Source organism: Callorhinchus milii, unplaced genomic scaffold (assembly GCF_018977255.1).
Source record: "Callorhinchus milii isolate IMCB2004 unplaced genomic scaffold, IMCB_Cmil_1.0 Scaffold3, whole genome shotgun sequence".
NCBI classification, from domain to species: Eukaryota; Metazoa; Chordata; class Chondrichthyes; order Chimaeriformes; family Callorhinchidae; genus Callorhinchus; species Callorhinchus milii.
Genome location: NW_024704744.1, coordinates 60292928 through 60306255, shown reverse-complemented (window position 1 = coordinate 60306255; position 13328 = coordinate 60292928). Strand labels below are relative to the sequence as shown.

At 40.8% G+C, this 13328-nt stretch overlaps 1 protein-coding gene across 1 annotated transcript in view; it reads left to right on the top strand.

Annotated features, from left to right (window-relative positions):
- Positions 1 to 6519, top strand: part of ahctf1 (AT hook containing transcription factor 1) — a 54837-nt gene extending 48318 nt beyond the window's left edge. The window contains exons 34-36 of the mRNA XM_042333207.1: positions 92 to 213; positions 2837 to 2973; positions 4688 to 6519. Coding sequence (XP_042189141.1) covers positions 92 to 213; positions 2837 to 2973; positions 4688 to 4907 — 479 coding nt within the window. The 3' untranslated portion in view covers positions 4908 to 6519. The remainder of the gene's footprint in view (positions 1 to 91; positions 214 to 2836; positions 2974 to 4687) is intronic.
- Positions 6520 to 13328: the final 6809 nt, after the last annotated feature.

The following is a 13328-nucleotide window of genomic DNA, read 5'->3' as shown; positions in this document are numbered from 1 at the left end:
TCTCATTGAATATCCAGTTGCAAACTTTTTTTTTCCCAAGCAACATTAATTGTACCAATGATCTCTCTAACAGATTCTCCTTTTTGTTTAGCTGAGAAAACTCCATTGAGTGAGACTCCTGAACAACAACCACCAGAGTTTGTATTCGCAACTCCTTTAACTAGGTCCAGTCGAAGAATTGGTAAAACAACTTTGAAGAGTGTGCAAGAACAGGTAAGAGAACTGCAACATTTTTAGGATCTGCTACGATTTAAAATTTTGAATGAATGTATTAAACTTGTTAAAATCTGTATTAACTATCTATCACTGTATTAAATGACACAGTAAAAGGAAAAGAAAAACTGAATCCAACTCAATGGACTGAATGAAGTCTGACAAACACAAATATCAGTTTGAGACTGCAATTCATACTTGAAACCTTGAGTTGAGAATCCAAATCCATAGATGACCTAGACCACTTTTAATTGAAGCCAAAGGTCTTTGCTTCTAAAACAAAAAACAGAAGTTGCTGGGAACACACAGCAGGTCAGGCAGCATCTATGGAGAAAGGAAAGTGAGTCAACGTTTCAGGTCCACGACCCTTCATCAGAACTGGGGCATGTTGAGAGGGAGAGATTTTTAAGGGCTAACAGAGAGGGGGGAGGCAGGGCAAGGAAAACAAAGGAGAAAATGGTATAGAGGACAGGGGACGATGGGTTAAAGAGGTGGTGTTAATGATGCAAAACGGGGGGGCAGGGGGATTTGCAACAAAACAGGAATGGAGGTGTTAATAATGCAAAACAAGGGGGTGGGGGGAAATTGCAACAAAATAGGTAGACCAGAGAGAGAAAACAACAAGATTACATTTGTATAGCGCCTCTCACATCGGGAGGACATCCCAAGGCCTCCCGACGTAAAAGAAAAGGTGCGTCTGGGACCCATAGATGCTGCCTGACCTGCTGAGTGTTCCCAGCGATTTCTATTTTTGTTTCAGATTTCCAGCATTTGCAGTATTTTGTATTTTGTCTGCTTCTATCATGCTTTCAGCCATTTTGCCCTTGCTCTGGGACTCTATCCCAGAGTCCCACTGACCTATCTCTTCCCTCCCCACTTTCAAAGCCTAACTAAAACCTGCCTCTTTGACCTTGCTTTTGATTAATCTTCAGCTATCACCCCCCACCCGAGGCTCGAGTGGCCAGTCAGCTGTGAAAAGCTCTTTGAGACATCCTCATGATGCAAGTGGTGCAATATAATGTAACTTATATCTCCGAAAAGAACAAAGTGGTTCTTGACGTTGGTTACTGTACCTTTCAACCTCTAAATCGTCATTCTACTCCAAGACAATCTTGGAGGCTAAGGACAACCCCAGGCTCCTCTTCTCCATCACGAACCGGCTCCTCTGCCCATTCTTTCACGCCTCACCCATCCTCACCTCAAATACCAACTGCAAGGCAAAGCTGGAATTCCTCGAATCCAAAGTCAAGGGAATCTGCTCAGCTGCGTCTGCCATTCCATCTGCTACCCCCTCCCCATCTCCCCCTTTCACCCCAGCTCCTACCCATCCCTCCCTCCACATCTTCGAACCCATCTCCCACTCCTCTCTCATCACCACTATAACCCGCATGAAACCGACCACCTGCTCCATCGATCCCAATCCTATCCCTCTCCTTACCTCCCAACTCCATCTCCTTGCCCCTGTACTCACTGACATCGTAAACCTCTCCCTGTCCACTGGTACTGTTCCCACCCCATTAAAAAAACTGTAATCACTCCTATACTTTAAAAATAAACCTTCCTTGGGCCCTTCTCTACTCCCAAGCTACCACCGCATCTCCAACCTCCATTTTCTCTCCAAGGTCCTGGAACGAGTTGTTGCTTCTTAGCTTCACACCTTCCTCTCCCACCACTCCCTTCTCGAACCCCTCCAATTGGGTTTCCGTGCTGCCCACAGCACAGAAACAATCCTGGTCAAAATGACAAATGACATTCTGTCCATCTGCGACCAGGGCTCCCTCTGCCTCCTCGTCCTCCTTGACCTCTCTGCTGCCTTCAACACCATTGACCACTCTATCCTGATCCACCGCCTCGCCTCTCGCCTTTATCTGTGCCATGACCCGCTCTGCCTTCCCTCACCTCCGCAACATTGCACGCCTCCGCCACTGTCTCACACTGCAGCACACCGAGACCCTCATACATTGAGGCTCGACTATGCAAAATCCTCCCTCCACAGGCTGCAGATCATCCAGAACTCTGCAGCCCGTGTCCTCTCCTGCACTAGGTTCTGCGGCCCTATCACCCCCATCCTCGCCCAACTCCACTGGCTTCTCATCACAAAGAGGATACAGTTCAAGATCCTGGTTCTCACCTTCAAAGCCCTCCATGGTCTTGCTCCCCCTACCTCTGCGGCCTCCTAACCCTCTACCATCCTGTTCGCTGCCTCTGTTCAGCAGGCTCCGGCTTGTTTCACGTCCCGCCTCGCTCACCACACTATTGGCGGGCGGGCCTTCTGCCACTCTGCCCCCACCCTCTGGATTTCCATCCCACAGTCCCTCTGTCTCGCCCCCACCCTTGCTTCCTTCAAGACTCATCTCAAGACCCTCCTCTTCAACCATGCTTTCGATCTTCCTCCTTCACCCCCATCCCCCCCTCCTCCCCCTGACCCCCAGCTTGGGTCTGAAACTCGTTTGTCCTTTGCCTTCGGACGTCTTTCTGACATGAAAGGCGCTGTACAAATGTAATTTTGTTGTTTGTTGTTGTTTTCAATCGTGATGATGCACGCAGTGATTGCTATCTATGTCTGGGTAGATTAGGTAGTTGTCTTTGTGGAAACAATTGAGTGCATTTCTACTTTGTTCAGGACTTGCGTGACATGGAGGAAAATGTGCCCAAAGTAACTGACGTTCAACAATTAGAAGATATAAAGAATAAAAAGCCTGAGTCGAAGCCAGGGGCCAGAGGTAAAACAACCAGGTTACGAGTGAAGAAGAGCTCCAGGTATGGTTAAAAGTAACAAAGGCAGCCAAGTAAGATGTCGATTGTAACTCACAATTTTCCATGCAGTAGGTTCTCTATCTTAGCCATAGGGAAGAATTGGAGGTCAGATCATCTAAATAGATGCAGAGATTTGCACAAATCTCAGCATCCATTTAGATTGCTATGATCAACTTTAATCTTGACTGGAGAATGCCCAGAAGCCAGAAGGGATGAAAAATTCGGAGTCCTGTAGCTCAGTGGTTAGAGCACTCGCTTTGCAAGCGAGAGACCTGAGTTCAATTCCAGGCAGGACGAAACCTTGGGCAAGTTTCCTTACTCCACACAGAGCCTAATAATAATCCCTCCAAAAAACCCCAAACAATAATAAATTGGTCATTTTCAATCTACGACTGTTTGTGGGACATTGCTGTGCGCAATTGGCTACCGCGTTCGCCCACAAATATACAGTCAATTCACTTTACAGTATATTCTGTGAAGCGCTTTGGAACGTCCTCCCGACGTGAAAAGCGCTATATCAAATGCAAGGATTATTATTATTATTATCAAAACAAGTAATATTTTATTCCACCTTCAATACAGAACAGCCCTGATTACATTATAGCAGGAATGATTTGTATTGGAAGTGGACTCAACTGGAGGTTTAGCTGGTTGTTTTATGTCTTTAATAGTGGGTCTGAGTGGCAGGTTAGGTAAATAGCCCATGCGGGAAATTTGCAGGTTGGCCACTAGGTCAAAAGCCTTGTTGCAGAGGAAATAACGGGTGGCTTTATACTAATAAAACAACAATGTGTGTATATATCAGCCAAGATCTTGATAACCGATTGATGTAGAGACATGATTTATACCTCATCGAAAAGGTCTTGCAAGCGCGAGTGTCATGGGAATATTTTTCTCCGGTATCTCCTATCGTTAATGAGCTATATTTAAGAAATGACTAATTAACCCCCAAAATATGAGGTGTGCATGCGACAAAGTAGCAACAGAGGAAATCACATCTTTCTAGAGAGATACATCTGTACTAATATATTCTGTAACAAAGTAGTGACAGAGAAAACCATGGCCATTTTGGGGGATCTATCATTAAAGTATAATAATATAAAGTGTCATAATATAAAGTAATAATACAGTATAAAGTATAATATAATATAAAGTATAATAGTATGATACTGAAATCTACATTCCATATTGGATTCTTTGGTTGCAAGCATAGCTGCTATGGGTACAGCTAGTTATGTTATAACCAGCTAACAGCTGGATACCAGATTTTTGGTTAATTGTACTATTAAGAGCACTTGTATGTGCAAACAGTTAACTCAATGTGCAAATTAACTTATGCTGAGGTGCCATTTAAACAAGTGTTTGATTTGGACTCACTCGTGGTCATTTCTCCGTGTTTGCCAATCTTGCCTTCAGTGGATGTCCAGGGGCACTTTCCAGCACTCCGTATGAGTTGGTTGCCACAACCATGGCTACATTTCTTTATCCTTCCCAGGCAATGAGGAGAATTAGAGAATTATTGTTGCTTTCACTGTGATCAACTCAGTGCAGATTATCAATGGTAGCAATCAAACATGTAGGGTTGAAATTTTATTGAAAGCATTTATTAACATTGCAAGAATCTACTCTCCAGCAGTTTTTACCCATGTCTACGACTGAAAGCATATACACTACGTAAATGTGTAACCTGACATAAGATTTTCTTCTCTTTTTATAGAACTGCAGGAAATACGGTTTCATGGTCACCTCCACCAGTGGAAATCAAATTCCTTTCTCCTTTAGTAAGTCCTGTGGATGCACCAGTCAATAAAAGAGAAGCGTCAGAAGACGACTCTGGATCTATTAAACACAGGATGACACTTCGACATAAGAGGACAAAAGTGATCTCAGCATTTCGGAAACCAGTCACACGCAGAAAAATAATTCAACGCAAATAATGAGAGCTTTACTGTTTTATCAATTTAATACTTGGATACAGTTTTTATATATAAGAGTTTACAGTATACTGAACTGAGTGAATTTCTGATGTTCATCTAATTTTAGGAAAATAATTTATATAAATTATTTTAACATTTCATGAACAAAAGGTCTAAGGGGAACTGTAACTCCATATGGAGTATTGTAACTGCTTTATTGTTTAGGGAAATGTTTCATTTTGATTTTGTAATGGATCTTCATATTAACGTATATAAAGATGATTAAATGTAAATATTTTTAACATTTTAGGGAAGTTATAAATAAAACGTACATTTGGCAGTTTTTTTTTGCCTTTTGAGATGGAATTTGCTGCCTATGGGGTAAATGGTGCAGTGAATGCAGTTGTATATCTCTGAAATTTGATTTTAGGGCTAATGTGGAGACATGATAAGATGGCCAATTACCTGAGGCCCAATTTTCATTGGTATTTAGCTATCTTAAGTTGTCATACCTTATTTTGTTTTACTGAGATGCACCAATTTAAAGGAAAACTAAAGGCTGGTGTTAATGTAAAATACCTGTTAAAAATGCAATGGCAGAATTTTCTGCCTATTAGATACCCTCAAGTCTATTTTTTCTCCAATTGCTACTGCAATTTCAGGTCTTTGTACACATTTTTCCAGTGGTATGTGAAGTTAGCCCTATATGCCCTTATTAATTCAATTTTGTTGGCTTCAGAACGAGCCAGAGATGTAAAGCAGAAAAGGCAGTACCTATTCGATATTGCTGTCTGCCAGAACTGAACCTTTCTGGCCTGGAGGTTGATTCTGATATTCTGATTTACATGAGAACAAGAAATGGAGGTATTGCAGCTTGCACATTGGGCAACCCTGCTTTGCATGTCGCTGAGATGTAAGCAAAGACCCAAAATGGCAGATTTACATGGAAGAAGAAATAGGCATAATCTTTGGATATATAAAGCGTCAGCTTGGCTCAACTGGTAACTGACCTAGAGTACAATCTACGTCTGGAGTGTTGTATTGGGGGGCATTGTATTGTCTTTGCATTGGAGATCTTAAACTAGGTAGGCCATACCTGCTTATTCATGTGGATGTTAAGTATCCCATGACCCTAGTTGAAAAGAGTTTCTTCCGACATCCTTGCCAGAAATCCTCCAGATAAATTGATTGTTCACTTTGCAGCTGCTTTTGCGACTGGCTGTGCTAAACTGGATGCCTCGTGTCCTTTACAATTAATCACTACACTAAGCAATTACTTATGAAGCACTCTGAGACATTTCGAAGTAATAGATGCTATATGAAAGATGCAAGGAATATTGTAATTAAAGTATAGTATTTCTTGTCTTCCTTTAAGTTGGCCTTTTCTTCTCCTTTAAGTCAGCCAAGTACTGAAATGTAGTCCTGGTATCTCAATGAACTTTGTACGATGCTAGTTTTTACTATGTGATGCTGTATCACGTTATTTACTTTTGTCACAATATTTGTATCATGTTTTCGGTTTTCATCACGACGTGCTTGGCGTGCTGCTACAAATCACACCCAACAAACCAACAGCTCAGTAAATATCGGTAAGTCAGGCAAATTTTAAAATAAAAAAGCTGAATTTGTGCAATTCGTGAATTCCATTTATTGTCTCTCTTTGCTTACAATTGCTTCTGCAATCTCTTCAATCAATATTCATTCATTTTAGCTTTTATGGCTTTGTCTTAATTTTTAGACCTTAAAAAAAAGTGTGGGGGGTAAGGGAGTGTAAAATTCTGCACTCTTTTTTTCCTTCTTTTCTGCCTCCCCCCCCCATACCTGGAGGATCACACTGCCTGACAGGAACCATAGTTATAAGACAAGAAGAGAGCAAGGAGAGTTCGGGAGATTTTATTTTCAGTGAAGAGTTGCTGGGCTGTGCAATGCCCTGTCATGTAAGAGGTAGATGCAGGACCCACTTTAGGTTACAAGAGAGAAGTGGAGGTACACGTATATGAAAGAGAAGCTTGAAGGGACATGGAGATAAGGGGGGGGTGCTGTGGGATTGAGTGAGTACCTTGCTTTGTGAACAACAAAAACTTCATTTCTGGTAAATTTGATTGATTCTCTTGCAAACTGCTGTGAATTATTTCAAGTCAGGAACTTTATAAGTGGGAAATTGTATTGAAATCTCTATGAACTCCACTGGGATCTGCCCTGCATTGCAAAGCTGTTTACAGAGAAGTAGTTTAGTTTTCTCCTAGTGATAAAGGGTACTAACTGTGGATCTACGATATCTGAGCTTTATGGCATCTCGGAAGTCCTGTGTTAATTTGACTTGCAGGTCAATGTAGTCTCCAGCGAGATACAATTCTTTGGGTATCGGAAAATATCCCATCTAAATGGACAGGTGAGTTGGTGAACGTTGGCAGGCTACTTGGAGGGGGAAAGAATATAGTAGTGGTGGCCAATCTTTTTGGTTGGCCAAGAAAAACCTGGAAACACACTTTCAATCAAACTTGGACTTACCTAAACTCGTGTGAATGTTCAGAGGGGCCACTTCTTGGTGGCCCGGCAGACAGGAATCTGCTTGTGGGCTGTAGTTTGGCTGGTACTGGAATAGTCTCCATCAGAGATCACTGAATAAAAGTCAGCAGTAGGAATTTCATTTTTAAAATAGCATTAGGAAATGTGATAACTTCCAATGTTATCTACCCTGAAACTGCTAGTGGGTGTTTCAAAATATAAAGGATGTAAAATGTGACTTAATAGCCTGTCCTATGGAGTGAGTGAATGTCAGCGGTTAAATATTCTTCATATACCATTTTCAGCAATAGATAAATGAATTACTATACAACAAAAAAACTGTCTGGCATCCCTTAACCATTGCTTGTTGATTTATATTCTTAAATTCTTAGCACAATGTTATTTTGCTCTCAAGGCTGTAACCCTTTTTGGTTTCTATACACAGTATATAAAAATATAAATTTTTAATGATGCGGTTTTCATTCAGTGAAAGGAAAGGGGCTTGGAGAGTTGAACACAAAGGGAACAAAACTCTTTTCCTTCGGTTTTCAGTTTGATCTCTTTTTGTGTGTATTAATGCTGAGTTCATCCAAGCAACAATCTAACTATCTTTAGTCTCTTACTATCTTGTTTTGAAAGGAGCAAATAGTTGTATTTTATCAACTTGCTCTAAACTATCTATGTTGGGATTGAAAATGTAAATTGGAAATGGCCATTACTTAAGTTATCAGCATTATCCTGTGACTGAATCACTCTTGGTTTTGGAGTTGCTTTATTTCATATCATTTCAAAATGGTTAAATTCAACTACTCCGGCACAGGCACGATGGGCCGAATGGCCTTCTTCTGTGCTGTGATATTCTAGCTTACATTCTACTGGCGCTTTGCGATGTCCTCCTGACGTGCAAGGCGCTATACAAATGTAATTTTGTTGTTGTTGTTACTAGCTAAAGCCGTTGCAGCTTCGCTTGCAACCCAAGGATCCAATATGGAATGTAGATTGACACACAGACAGACATTTTGTTTAGACATTATATTCAACTGGGCGGACTCCTTTTAATATATTTTCTTTCTCTCTTAGTCTCTCTCTCAGTCTTTCCCATAGTTTCTCAGTGTCTCTCTGTCTCCCACAAAACACACAGTCACTACACTTTATAATATATTCTCTCTCACGGTCTCTCTGTCTCTCTCTCTTCCAGTCTCTCTGGCTTTCTCAGCCTCTCTCACTATCTCAGTCTCTCTCTCTCTCACATACTATCTCAGTTTCTCTCTCTCAAATACTATCTCAGTCTCTCACTATCTCAATCACTCTGTTTGTCCCACATGGGAGGACTCTAGCTCCCATAATACCCAAAAAAAAGTGCTATGCATTTGTTGCAGAAAATATATATGTATGTCTCTGAACAGTTTGCTTTCCTCTCGCTACGTAGTTGCAGAATACGATGCATACCTCATATTTTGGGTCTTAAGAAAAGCATTTTTTAATATAGCTCATCAACGATAGGAGATCCCCTCCAAAAAAAAATGCCCATGAAACTGACAGATGCAAGACCTTTCCGGTGAGGTATAAATCATGTCTCTTATATCAATCGGTTATTGCGTGATTGTCAGATACACTAACACACAAACAAACAGACACTTAGTCCTTATTAGTATAGATGATTTTACTTGCAATAACAAACAAAATGTTCACATTTTCACTGATCGCCTTGTACAATTTAAGCATGGTTACTTGCTTTTAAGAGGACACAGTGCATAGTGTTGGATGTGCTCCCTTTCTGATCATTGACTGGTGACAAACGTACCATAGTTTTTTCAGCTGTAATACTCAGCAAGGATACAGCACTGAGATATGCAAGATACATTTGATACTGCACTGGGCTGAAGTCACTTCACTTTGTCATGTAACCTGACACCAGTTTTTGTCACTAGCTTAGGTCAGGATCCAAGAGAGAGTAAAATAGAAAGAAGATCCAATGAACATTTTTCCTGTTTAGACAGTGTTGGGTACGAACTGCATTTCATGCTGGAGTAAAGTCGAGGTGCAGTGAGGAAGCTGCAGCATTTTGTCATTTTATTAAGTCATAATGTTTTGTTTCCACCGGGCGAAATGAAGCTGGGGTAAAAAATGCAGAGAACAGACAGTGTGAAGGTGGCAGTACGTGTGCGGGCCTTCAACCAGGTGAGTAAGAAATGCTACTTAAACCATTTAGAAACCGACAGCAAGTCATCACACAGGTCAATAAATACCAATTATTTGTACATGGAGACTGGAATATCTTACCACAAATGGCTGTTCATTCAAACCCTTAATAGCATTTAAAAGGGAATTGGGTAATTAATTGAGAGGAACACATATTAAAGGGAACAAGCAGAGGGATAGTGCCAGTGGGGAGTTAGACCAGCACAGATAATTGGCTGAATTGCCTTTATAAACTTCCTAAAAATACAAAAAAATCTACTGTTTTTGGAAAAAAAACAAGTTTAATAATAATAGTCCTTGCATTTGACATAGCGCTTTTCACCTCTTCTAGATGTCTCAAAGTGCTTCACAGAATATACTGTAAAGTGAACTGACTATATTTGTGGGTGAAACACAGCCGCCAATTGCGCGCAGAAATGTCCCACAAACAGTCGTGGATTGAAAATGACCATTTATTATTGTTTTTGTTTTGGAAGGATTATTATTATTAATGCTTTCAACACCCTTCACAGAAAGAACATAGAAGTTTAAATAGACAGGTTTCTAAGATCCTACTAGAGATGGAGTGACTGGGTAGTGGATTGGAAAGTGAGAAGGTCATAGGGAGGTGCCAGGGAATGAAGGGATTTGAACACGAGTGTGAGGATCTTGAAGTCGATATGTTTGGTGATGGGAAGCCAGTGGAGCCTGGGCAGAACTGGTGAGATGTGGGTACGGAGTTTGGTCCGGGTCAGTATGCACGCGGCAGAATTCTGAATGAGCTGGATTTTTTGAATAGTGGAGCTTCCTGTAGCTCAGTGATTAGATCACTCGCCTTGCAAGTGAGAGACCTGGGTTCAGTTCCCGGCAGGGCGAAACTTTGGGCAAATTTCCTTACTCCACACGCCTGATAATAATCCCTCAAGAAAAAAAACAAAAATAAATTGGTCACTTCAATCCATGAATGTTTGCAGGACACTACTGTGCGCAATTGGCTTCTGCGTTTCGCCCACAAAATATACAGTCAATTCACTTTACAGTATATTCTGTGAAGCTCTTTGAGACGTCTAGAAGACATGAAAAGCCCTGCATCAAATGCAAGGATAATAATAATAAGACAATCCAGAACTGATACTATCAATTCTTTTCACTTTCTTGGTTTTAATTTGACAGATGGAGAAGGATGCAGGAAGCCGATGTATAATCTCCATGACTTCAAACAGCACTACAATTTATAATCCCAAAAATCGTAAGAACACAAAAACATTTACCTTTGATATCACATACTGGTCACACAGTGGGTTTGTTCAGAACGATGAGGGAATGCTCGTGGCAGATGGACCTAATAGCAGATATGCAGATCAGGTAGGATTTTTTTTTATATTTGCAATTGATATAGAGCCTTATCACATCTTTGAGATGTCCCAAAGTGCTTCACAGAATAAACTGTAAGGTGAATTGATTGTATATTTTGTGGGCGAAACACGGCAGCCAATTGCACACAGCTGTCAAATTAATTGCAAGCTATCATTAATTTTATTTATGATGAAGTGCTCTCGCCAAGTTGTTGTTGTTGACCATGGGCTTAAGAGTGAGACCATGACAATAATTTGGGCCTATTTAGAGGGGGAATTCTATATCAGTGCCAATTTTGATCATTCATGCAATATAAATTTATATTTATATCGTGCCTTCACATCGGGAGGATGTCTCAAGGTGCTTCTGAATACTGCTTGGCGTGGGAGCTGGGGGAATGGGAGGGGAAAGTTGACTGGAAGTGTGGTCATGAATAGAACTTGCTAAGTTAAGATTAAACTTTGTTCAAATTGTGTTCTTTTTAGAGAAAGGTGTTCAGTGACTTTGGCCAGGAAATGTTGGACAATGTATGGCAGGGGTACAATGCCACATTGCTAGCCTACGGACAGACTGGTTCAGGGAAGAGCTATTCCATGATTGGTTATGGTCCCAATCAGGGGATCGTTCCGATTACTTGTGATGAATTGTTCAAAGCAATTAAACAAAACCAGGAAATCGATAAACAGTACCAGGTGCGTATTAACCTCCTTCAAATATTGTGAATTGAAAAGTCTCAAACATGCTTTTTCAATCCATGCATTTGATACACCGCCTTATCACGTCTTTGAGACGTCTCAAGCGCTTCATAGAATATACTGTAAAGTGAATTGACTGTATATTTTGTGGATGAAATGTGGGAACCAATTGCACACAGCAGTGTTCCACAGACAGTCATAGATTGAGTGACCAATTTTTTTAAAGGAATTATTACCCTGAAAAGTAATCCAGCAATCAACTAACAAACAGGTTCTGACTTACTGCTTGGTAAACAGATGCGTGTGGAGTAAGGAAACTTGCCAACATTTCACCCTACTGGGAATCAAACCCAGGTCCTCTCGCTTGCAAGGCAAGTGCTCTAACCACCTGGTGGCCGCCGAGCCATCCTGGCACTGTGCCATCATGCGTCACAGAGCACTTATGTATATACCCACGCACTGCAGTTACACCTGGTGGCCACGCTAGCTGTCCGTGGCACTGTGGCATCCTGCGTCACAGAGCACACACGGAGCCAAGCGGTGAGAACAAAGTAAAGAACACAGACGGAGCTAAGCCACAGAAACAACAACAAAATTACATTTTTAAAGCACCGAGTCCTCCCACAGGAGTATAGATAAAGATGAAATGTCTGCCTGTGTGTGTGTCTGTGTGTCAATCTACATTCCGTATTGGATCCTTTGGTTGCAAGCGAAGCTGCAATGGGTACAACTGGTATTCTATAAGGCACTTTGAGATGTTTACTTTTACATGAAAGACACTATATAAATGCAAGTTATTGTTATTGATGAAGCATGTTAATGAAACTCAGAAGCTAACTTATTACAAATATTGTGAAGTCCTTGAAGTTTTCAAGCCAAAATATGGCAAATGTATATAAGACTGATTTTCTTATCATTTGCTCTGAATCTTTCTTCTCTGACTTTCTCTCTCTCTCACTTGCTGTTCCTGACCCTACCATACACCTGTAGCAAACTACTGTTTAATTGATTCCCTTACCTCATGTTGCTGGTTCACAGTTCCCTGTATAACTGATGAGAGTTGTGTGCATACAGAGAATTTATATTGCTGGTATCTCATAGAGATAGTAGGCGATCGTGTTCTAATGTAATTCACTTTTGAGGTATCCATTATTAACCGTTTATAATACAGTGGAGTCCTGTAGCTTAATGGTTAGAGCACTTACTTCCCAAGCAAGAGGACCTGGGTTTGATTCGTGGGCAGGACGAAACTTTAGGCAAGTTTCCTTACTCCAAACACCTCTGTTTACCTAGCAGTAAGTAGGAACCAAATTATTAGTCAATTTAACAGATCGCTTTTCTGGGGGTAATAATTCCTTTAAAAAAAACAATAATCCACAACTGTATGTGGAACACTGTTGTGTGCAATTGACTGCCATGTTTGGCTCACAAAATATACAGTCAATTCACTTTACAGTATATTCTGTGAAGAGCTTTGAGACATCTCAAAGATGTGACAAGGCACTATATCAAAGGCAAGGATTATTATTATAATAATAATGCCAAAGTAAAGTTGTTAACAGTGATCAACACAAAGTATATTTCTGAAACTTCAATCTGTAGCACAAAGAAGTTAAATTAGTGAGGCAGAGATACTTATGACTGTGGAATTGTTCCATACAGTGTTACAATAAAGTACATGATTTGTCTGTCTTTTACAGGT